General features: G+C 32.9%; 1 protein-coding gene across 1 annotated transcript; it reads right to left on the reverse strand.

The window, feature by feature from the left end:
• Positions 1–5065: 5065 nt before the first annotated feature.
• On the reverse strand, positions 5066–10809 carry LOC137924003 (peptidoglycan-recognition protein LB-like). Its single transcript, XM_068767291.1, has 5 exons — positions 10706–10809; positions 8954–9036; positions 7710–7917; positions 6326–6444; positions 5066–5316 (listed from the first exon to the last, which is right to left on the reverse strand). The coding sequence occupies exons 2-5, from the start codon at positions 9030–9032 to the stop codon at positions 5126–5128; spliced, it is 597 nt and encodes a 198-aa protein (XP_068623392.1). The 5' UTR covers positions 9033–9036; positions 10706–10809; the 3' UTR covers positions 5066–5125.

Genomic DNA, 10809 nt, shown 5'->3' on the forward strand with positions numbered 1-10809 from the left:
TTTTTCCAAAAAAGATTAATTAAAACGATATCTTTGTGCAAGGTTATATTTTCTTTGTTTCTTTTATGGATTCACATATTGATTGTCTCCGAAATTTAAAATAATGATGGCAATCAACTATAAAGCTGTATAAATTTATATTAGTCTAGATGTGATATGTTTCCATTCAACTTAAACTTGAAGTTTGTGATAAAAATATTACCGGATCAATAACAATTTTTTTACACCACAAAATCGTAAAAAATCAAACTTTCTTATCTCTTGGTTACAAACAGTTGCTTAAAAAGGATCCTATGTATATAAGTTGGCTATTAAATATTTTGGTAATACATATAAAAGTATAATAAAAAAGTAAGACATATCTTGTCCCGTTTGTGACGACCGGATGAGTTTTAAATATAATGGTCCCGCGTCAGCCGCTTCTATTTTTGAAACTTTCCTGTCTTGCCCGCCGTTTAGACTGACTTAGTCGATAGAGAAAGAGAATCTTTTGTTTATTAAAGAAAGGGATGGAAATATAGACGACATGTACAAACTGCATTATTTTTTTATTCAAATTCAAATTAAAAAATCATTATTTAGCAATCCATCCCGATTACATGTCTTATTAACGTAAAAAAAAAAACCATCTGTTGATCACTGGATGAGAAATGCTTCAAGCCTGAAGTACAGGTGAAAGAAACTCAGCGGAACTACATATTTTATTTAAATAATTTAAAACCACATTTTAATAAACATCAGAATAGCCTGGATGTGTACGCATAATTTTTGAGGTGTACTTGGTGTCTTCTATGAAATTATTTACAGCGTAGTAATTCTTATAAACGTTCTTTGACTTTTCTTTTAAATTTTAAAACAAAATAAGTTTAAAATCCATTTATTCAACTTTGGAACTTTTAACTGAACCCTTATTGAAAGACAACTTATTATTTTTTCAATTTTATTTTTGAATCTACTCTGCTCTCTCGCAAGCCGTTATAGTTGTGGAGAAGAAGCAGAAAGAAACTCCAGTAGTTTTATATTAATACTTAATGTAATAAAATAAGAAATATGTTTTAGGACAACAATAATGAGGAGATGACACGAAATATACTGACACATTTAATACTCTCTATGTAAAATATATAAAAAATAATTTATGAAGTTTCACAGGCTTGTAATATTTTCATATGTCAACGTGTATGGTATTCTTGTTCTTTTGAGCCGATAGGCGGCCCACTGCAAGGCATAGGTCTCATTTAAAGATAACCACGATAACCGGTCTTGCGTCTTCCGCAACTAAAGACTTCCCGTGAAACTTTCGTCTTCAGATGGCGACGATTGCACGAGTAATGTGTATTATCTAATTACATGAGCGAATATGAGAGAGATAATTTTACTTTTAACGTTAAATCTAAACTTTAATACTCTGTTTAGGTATAGACAATGTACGCAGTATTCTGTAATACTTTTAATTAGTGAACAACTTGTTTTTTTTTGTATGCGGTTAATTTTAGTTTTTTTTTTTTTTAATCTATTCAGCGTTTATCTATGAACGTGCCATTTCATTAACATTTACGAGTTGGATATGCGCCAATCATCTTAGAGCTAAATCCGTAAAACTGTAAAGGTTACTGAAGGAGCATCAAAATTTTCTACCAAAATGTTTCTTTTAAAGAAATTGCATTATAAACGCGTATTTATGTACATCCGGTGTATATTGTCTTAGAAGTATCATTAGTGAGATTGTTATGTTAATATTTATATAAGAGATTTCAACCTATGTACTCGTAATGATATCTCTGGAACCATATTGCTTAAAGACTTAAAATTCGGTCGGAATATTTCTTTTGCCAAGTAAAGCGCAACTAGGTACATATTTTATGAAATTAAACTGGAAAGGACGGCTGAGCTGGGTTTATTAATATCTATATTCATTAAGTCAAAACTTTTTGTTTGCTATGTTAAAAATTACCAAGAATGTACTTAATAAAATTACACCTGTATAAGGCAGTGAAGACCATGCGATGCACATGAGGGACAGCTGGTATTTAATAACAGTGTTTAATACATAGAATAGAGGGGTGCTTTCAATAATAGTGCTGCTTGGAATTATTAATCGACGCCATAAATTATCATTTTATCTTTAGTCCTGTTTGTATGGGAAAAGAAATACATGGGAGGTATAGGCAGATCGTTTATGTAAAAAAGATTTTTTGGAGGGCCTCGGAGATTGTTTAGTTTTTATTTTTACGATACATCTATAACGTAAATGCTAATATACGTCTGTGACAGTTGTGCACAACATTTAAAATTTGTTCACGTTTTCGTTTTCATTAAAATGAAAAGCAGAACAAAAAATAAACATAAAAGCAATAATAGATTAATACAACAATAAGCAAGTAAAGTTTCATTATTAAAAAGTTATACAACACAACAAAACGCTATTACTATTTTATACTAACGTGTTTAACTTATTAAGAGTCGATTTTGGGCCTCTGTGAGTCTGTGCTAGTACTCTGGTGAGCAGCAATTCCCCTGAAGCCTAACCCAGAATTGAAACTATTACCATCCGATATCCTCCGCGTTGTTGGAATGGTCTTCTTGAATTGGACGTCGGACATTTACATAGCGTTGCAGACAGGTTATTCGTCAAAGAGAAGTATAAGAAATAGATATTGTCTCCTGGCTAGCTTGCGCATTATTCTGCAATAAGCTGTCTTCTGTATTTATAACTAAGTATACGATACATAAACAATAACAAACTTGTAACAGTCATAATATTTTCTTTCCAGAATGACGTGGTCCGGTAATGAAAATTCCAAATGAAGCGGTCTGCGTTGCTACCTGAAGTGGCAAAGGGGGGAGCACATCACTTTTGCAACCGACGACTGTTGGAGTCGAAAGGTTTTTTAGGGACGACCACAAGCTGGTATTTGCGGCGTGGGTCGGCCCCCACCAGGTAGACCTACAACATAATCAAGATCGCTCGTTGCGCGTAGCGCAAGACAGGTTACTGTGGCGGTCTTTAAGGAAAGCCTGTGCCTTGTACGGGGCGTCTATTGAATGACACGATAATAAAGCAGTCATCGCTAACTGTTAAGGAAGGAAGCCTTGCAATAAGAGACACCCGACATTTGTGCAATAGGTGCTAGGTACTTTTAGTTTCATATTTACATTTTAGTCGGGCTTTCATCCTAGGTACGCATTTACGATGAATGTATCTATGTTAGAAGTAGAAGCTGAAATTTTGAAGCATCTAGACTATTCTGGTCGTTTAAGTAATTTTGATTATAAAGCACATTGTATTACCAGAACAATAAATGGAGTTAATAATAAACCGCGTCAATAAAAAGACGATGATTGAAAATTTGAATTTAACAACTGCTTGCGACAACGAATTCAGCAACCAGTTGTTAATATGGGAAATGCCAAAAAAATGGCGCTATTGATTTATATCTCTATCTCTTCTAAATATATCTCTAACAATATCTAAAAATCCTAAAAATAGTGCTGTAATCTTTTTAACTTAATTATTCGTGGACTAACACGTGCTTGTGCCCCTACTAAAAAGGGTTGGGTAGTATTGTAGCTTTATTACATCATGCATTGTTTCTAATCTTGGTCATCTGTGTTTCGGCGCCGATCCCATAGCTAGTCACCACGTTTGCGCAAGCGTGACATTATAGGGGCTCGCAAAAGTTCCCGTATTCGCCTACCTGTTTTTTTTTATATTTTAAATGACTTTTAAGAAAATCTGAAATATTATACAGAAAGAAAGTTAACATAGCGAAGTAAAAGACTAAGCGTTTATCACAAGGGCACATTAAACATCCCAACGGTGACTTTACGACTTTTAGAATTATACAAAAAGAAAATTAATGTTTGTTAGAGTGATAATGAAAAGGGCTCTCTTCCATTAAAAAAATGTATATTTATTATTAAAGTACTCAACATTTAAACTAAAATAATACAAGTGTTTATATAGTCTATGCTGACCAGTGATGTCTGACGACACTGCGACCACGTTTTACTTCTGGCCTCGTAGCCAAGTTCACAGTCGCTTAATTAGCCACGGGAAGGTTTATGCTCAGTTCTGGGGCCCTTGTGTCGGAATGCTTAGCAGATATTATCGGCAAAAGTCAAACCGAGGCCCACTAGGCGCCACCTAAGCCATACCGCCTCCACCCCTAGGAATATATAAATTTCATTTGGATTGCAGTGAGAGGCCAGACGAAAAAAAATAAGGAAGTAGATTTATTCGAACTCGGTGTATAATGTCTCTATACATATAATGTCTCACAAATGGTGATGGCTTACATTTTACGGTGAATGTATTATTAACCTTCACCAATAACTTATTAGGACTATTTGTGTGGACATACATTTGCATTGTACATACACTTATGAAATATCATACAAATGATAGTTTCCGGTTCAAGGCGAATCTGATATTACAAAGGCAATAATGACATCTATTTATTGATGTTAACCTAACGCCATACAAAAATTATTATTGGTTAAGATGTACAAAATAGACCAATATTATGAAGTTCCAAAAAGTTAATTAGAAATAGCCATGAAAGTTTTATTTTACCGGTAAAGGTATAAAATCATGCTGTGTCATAGTTCGGAATAGGCACATAGATTTATTATCCATAAATTAAGATTAAACTTGATGATTTCTTTATAGCATTACACAGTGCGTGAAATATTTATAGTTTCTGTTTCTACTTTGTGACAGCCCTTGTCACGTATGCCATTAGGCACACCTTTCGATAAGCATCAATGCAGAAAACAAGTATTGTCCGTTATTAGTTCATAGAGGAAATGAGCAATTGCTTATAATTGTAATTTATTCTATCCGCTATGATTTTTAAGCTAATACATATTTTTTGGTTAAAGTATCTTTAAGAGATCGAAAAAACCATCATTGTTTTCTCTCAGACAAGTTTTATCTCTTTTTTAATTTATAGTACATTAAAATGTATAACGATGTTGATTTTAAGTTAATATTTCTTTGTAATTGTAATTTGAGATTGAAGTTTTTCTTCTTCTTTCATTATGTTGTAAATAAAGATAGTAATGAAAACATAACACTTTTATTACTCCTTATAAATTAATTCAAGAACGAGGTCAGAGCTAACTACATTTCAACATTTGGTTCAAATTGATTCCACGTTGAGATCTCCTGGAAGAGGGCTTCGCCAGGGCACTCGGTATTTCTAACTTGTCGGTGGCCAATTAGCTTGTAGTCTTGACTGATGTAACCTAGTTCCACGCCTTGCGCGATCAGCTTTTTCGTAGTTTCCAGTTGATGTTTCGGTGGGACGGTTGCTTGAAAAATATTAATTTGTTTTAATTTAATTTTATTTTTGTTTTATTTATTGGACATTCGTAACAAATTCAACAAAAATTATTAACAAAATAAAGTAATTAAATAAAAAGAAAGAGAGGGACCAATTGCAAAAATAAAAAAAACTTATTTAAAAAATTAAAAATCATTAAATAAAAAAACCTTAATCTAATTTAAAAATGGTTAGTAGGTAATTATCATGTTTTAATTAGCTACTTACTTATTTATTAATAATACTTCTTTCTATAGTAGTTAATTTTGTAAAACAATGACTGAATGAAAACATAATATTGTATCTCTCATAAGACCGGTTAAATTATTAATTTATAGTATAGGTTATTAATTTTAGGATAACTACATTTTAAAAAATATTACCGTTACTATTTGCTTATGAAGATTTTTAACAGTCAGAAGCTATTCGCCAACCGCATCCCAGTAAAAAAATAACTTAGCATTATAAATTCCAGAGTGAACATTTTATACATGATAATAGGAATTAAGTATAAAAGATTTTACTGACAAATATGCTTTTACACCTATAACCAGCAACCTCGTACAGAATAGTGTAAGTAAGAAATACCGACATCAAAATTTACACGTGTTACTAATCTATTTGAACAGTGTCTCCTAAACGGGGGCAAACGCCTAACAGGGGGGCAATTTGATTATTAAGGAGGGCAATTCGAAAGCGGAGTCGACACACGCGGATTCTTTTGCTTTAAAATAAAAATTATGTACGTTACGTATGGGACAAAAATGGTTGGAAAACACTGTTTTAAAGCAATGAAAATTCGAATTTATTTCATATGTTTACATTGTTACAGCAGTCACTGTGTTTAAGAGATAGATTATGGTGAGGTCGATGATCCAAACACTGTCCCGTGCAGTTATTGTGCGAGTTACAACGTTAATTTTGCATGACAAGGTAAGTATGCACATCCTCCACTATACGCGGGAAACTAAATAAAAAAAGGTAAAGCGGATACTTACAGACCCAATCCCCGATTAAAACAATGCCAATACTGAAAGGGTTATAAGCTGAGGCATGTGCGCCGACGTTGGTCCATCCACGTCCCTCGTACACCGCGCCGTCACCTCCTACAGCAAAACTGTAAACATATTTGTACTCCAAGTAAAATAACTGGTCGCTACAGTCCTCAACACTCTTTAATGTTAATCATTGCTTGTCCTAATTCAAATTCAACGCTGATTTGAATTCGGAATCTGACAGTAAGGTACTCGCTGCCATTGTGTTTGGTTCAAACAGGATTGTATATAATCTCTGTAATATGCACCACATATATAACAATATGCTTTCATTTTTCTTGTCGACGAATAAAAGTATACGAGCACGGGTGGTTTCTCACTGCAAAACTCATCATATATTGATAACTTCACGTGATTTCAAACCGAAAACCCTCTTCAAAGAATACGAAACCACTGTCGGTGAATACGTGTGTGAAGATTTTTCCCTCAGGTGGATTATAGTAGTTATTCCCAACTTTCATCCCACCAACAAGTGTTTAAAAGTTCAATTTTAAAGGTATTCATTAAATCATATGTTGATAACACAACACAATATGCAGTTCAACTACGAGAGCGTAGTAAAATCTGTACTGTTCATCATCTCATTAATGTTTTATTTTAGTTAGTAGTTAATTTTATTAAAAGTAATAACATCAATATTTAAAGGAGTAATGTTAAGAATAAAATGAAAAACGCCCGGAATGTAAGTTATAGTGAGCAAGTACTAATCATTTCACGTGGCATGAGTGGCATGACAAGGGATGTTGTCAAATATCTCATGTGCGCCTTGTTAATCGATTTAACTCCGTCTCGATGCTCAGATACTTGAGGCAATGCACTTGCACTTCTGAACACTTACTATTACGTACGTCTTATAATCCGAAAAAAATATTTTTCATGGATTTTGTGACTTAAAAAAATGTTTACGATTTCTTTTGTTAGACATACGATGGCATTTAGGCAGTATTAACATGCACTAAGTAATTGCTTGCTATAGCAAAACCATATCAAGTAATTTTTTGTTTAAACTTTGATAATTCATAGTTATATTGTAGATATTTTTGTTATAGACGAAATGAAGATTCTGGAGCGAAGACCACGAACTGGCAAGCACACTCACAAGGTATACAGACGACCTTATTGATGTAGACGAAAGACACTGCACGCAGGTCGTTTGCCACAAAGCTCATTGAGCAGTGGATGTTTCGCGGTTGATTTTATGATGGTGATGAATATCATGATATAAATAAAGTGCCGAGCGAAGTGCCTCGGAGTGGGAGATATGACAAGAGCCGTGTGAAAATACGATCTTTAAGAAGGAGATATTTTTCTAATAAAATGTACATACTTGTATCCGATGTCTTCCCAATTGTTTGTCAGTTGGTGAGCATTTTGCATTGAGCGCATGGCTTGCGCGCACTCTTTCTCGGTGTGGCAGGCGCCGGGTATGTAGCTGTGATGGATGATGACGTAGGGCACCGGGAGCGCGAGAGCTTTCACGCCGCTAGGCGGCCGTGCACCCCACTCGCTTCTCGTTTTAAACGTAAACGACAAGTCTATAAAATGATTTTAATTTATTTATAACATTTCCTTGATAAACTAAACAAAAGAAAAATACATTTAATTTACAATTTTTATGTAGTAAGTACATAGTTTGTGAGTTACTAGAAAACCAAAATACGTCGAAACATGTTTCTTAGTATTCCGAGTTCCCTACATGGGGCAATTGTTTTTGTGCGCCTGCGTATGTTTTAATTTATAAATTAAATTTTGACCTTATCTCTGGCATATTATCAGTTTCATTATCGTTAAGTTGGAGTTACCAACTAAATCTTTTATTTTTTAAATAGTTTTTATAACAATTTGCATTACAACCTCTCACTATGAATGTTGAAGAATCATGCAAATGCAGTTTTTACTTCTGCTTGCTCACACGCTACAGAAGCTGTTCTATTTATTTTTATCCGCGTCAGATTAAATTTTTAATCAAAAGAATGTTGAAATGCGAATTCTTTAGGAATATAATAGAGATTCTGTGGGATAAATACTAAATTCAGAAAAATACCGAGTTATCACCGAGCAATTTCTAATTTTATTATTTTGGATTTATCTGCTTCGTTTTATTGCTTTTATTGTTTGTGATGTAGTATGATATTACTGATTCTGCAAGTGACTTATACATTAAATTAAGGAGAGTGGGGCCTGTTTATATAATAATACTATAAATTTATTTAACGGATTTTTACAAAAAGGGTGCACATACATACTCTATCTATCTATATATATATATATATATATATATATAGTTTTAGCATATTCATGCAGATAGCAATTTTAGAGTTATTTAGTTATTTTTTATTATACCTATTATACAATTAATTTCTTATATATGTTAACAGAGAAACATTTAACTTGATTCAGTGGTTACATTTCATTCTTACCTATGTTTAAAAAAATGTTTCAAAGATTATATTTCACTGCACGTATTTGCAATCACTGTGATATTTAATAATATAGAGATAAACGATATGTTATCGATTGATTTGTTTAATTAATTTATACCATTTCTTTTTAAATTTTAGATTTACTTACCAAATTGCCGATCACGGTAGCTCTTAGGGAATCCATGCGTAGATACAGTCAAACTGAATAACAGCAACGCGTACAACATGTTACTGCAATATAAAATTATTTGTTCGGTTTGTTGGTAATTTAAATTGGTCATAGATCTTAAAAGATTACTGTTACACACTGTTATCGGATAAGATAAACTTTTTTCGAATTTTATTCAATTTGTTTTGGTCAATTTTACTGATGTATTTATAATTCCGAGAAAGATTGAATCATAGTTTTTTTGTCAATAGTATTTTGTATATATTTCTGAGCAGTTAGCAATTGTAGTTTTTATGTTAATAAGATCTCTGTTATTTTTAACCAACGCGTTTCCTTTGATTGCCACTGAAAGATGACCATTCAAAATTGTTACTACTGTTTATATAAATGTAAATAGTTTTTTTGTTTGTGTTGCCTTTAACCATTTTTGATGCACACAAAGCAGTTGTTAGTCTTCTAGATTCGAATATTCTGTAGGTGACTGTTATGTTTAATACTTAAAACAAAGTGAAGACTGCAAAAATGTCGCTATCTTGGATTTTGAATTTTACAAATGTTGTAGGTAGAGCAATTCATATAACGCCAGAAAACATCGTGTTAATCTCGGCACATTATTTGAATAATTCGTTATTCATTTTAAAAAGCTACTAGAAATATGTCTTAATAATTTTTCCCGGCTTTTGCCTGCTTACATACACCGGCGCCTGTTTCTTTCGATAAGCAAATACTCGTATGCTACTGTTCAGTTCGAACACATTTCTTGCAGTAAATTCAATTAAAAATTAGTGGGTTTTTCCAAGTCCCCCAACTGTTCATTATCCAAAACCAAAGGCAATATATACATGTACGCACTTATGAATGGAAAGTAGGGTTCTTCGATATAGGCTTAGGGTTTGGATGTGATGTGGGTAAAGTTATATTTGGCTCTAGGAAAATGCGTATCATAATATTCTTAAAAGGAGTAGGATTATCCGTGAGTAGAGTGTATAGTTGCGGTTGACTTATGGTGGTAACTTAGTTATCTTTTGACCGTACTGCTTTAATTCAATACCGTTAAAAGAAAACAGTTTTGTGTCATAATACAAAACCAATAATATTCGAGAACACAAAGTTGATCCATATTGCACATATTTTTTTCCTTTCTGTTAATCTTATCGATATTTATTCTAGATATTAATAGCAAATTTCAAGCCATTCAAACATTTACAAAAGGTAAGCTGGTAGTCGTTGTGTGCAATACTAATCAATTACGTTAATTGTACTATGACAAACCTTTAAAACTAGTAGTTCAGACAGGTAATTATAGGCACTGATTGCTAAAGAAATATCTCATATAAAGTGGTAATTTTAGTTTTAGAAGTTCTTGTAACACTTTGAAAATAGCAACCGATCGATGCGGTTGGGTACAATGGAACTGAAATGCTAAACGCATTTTGAGCAGCTTGGGATGATATCCTTCCGGGTATGAGATGAGATTTAAGAGGTTTTTCCTAGTATTGATATTCCTGCGAGAGGCCTCGAGTTAAGTTATTGTAAAAACCTCTTGACTAAGCACCTCAAACTCGAAAAACTGTAAATTATATCAGGCAAATATTATTTATTCATGGGAAAAATACTAAGCATTGGATAAATTAACAGAATATCGTCTTTACGTAATACTTAATAAATTAACACACATATGTAAATTCAGTATTAAAATATTGTATTGAATGAAGTGTTTAGATATCTTACCCACTTGCTTTAGTACTCGAAAAATCTTCAACTACTTCCGACGTCGTCCTCGCTGTGATTTCTATACTTAATGACCGGCAGCGCGATTGGTATGTATATATACG

Source organism: Battus philenor, unplaced genomic scaffold, assembly GCF_028537555.1.
Source record: "Battus philenor isolate CCGP_79_NKW_IND1 unplaced genomic scaffold, ilBatPhil1.0.hap1 SCAF_23, whole genome shotgun sequence".
NCBI classification, from domain to species: Eukaryota; Metazoa; Arthropoda; class Insecta; order Lepidoptera; family Papilionidae; genus Battus; species Battus philenor.

Bases quoted from the DNA above. Each gene is read 5' to 3' on its own strand.
- LOC137924003 (XM_068767291.1), bottom strand. From the start codon at position 9,032: ATGTTGTACGCGTTGCTGTTATTCAGTTTGACTGTATCTACGCATGGA. The intron at 7,918-8,953 runs GTAAGTAAATCT...ATCATTTTATAG, and splicing joins CTACCGTGATCGGCAATTTG to ACTTGTCGTTTACGTTTAAA. The intron at 5,317-6,325 runs GTAAGTATCCGC...ATATTTTTCAAG, and splicing joins TTTAATCGGGGATTGGGTCT to CAACCGTCCCACCGAAACAT.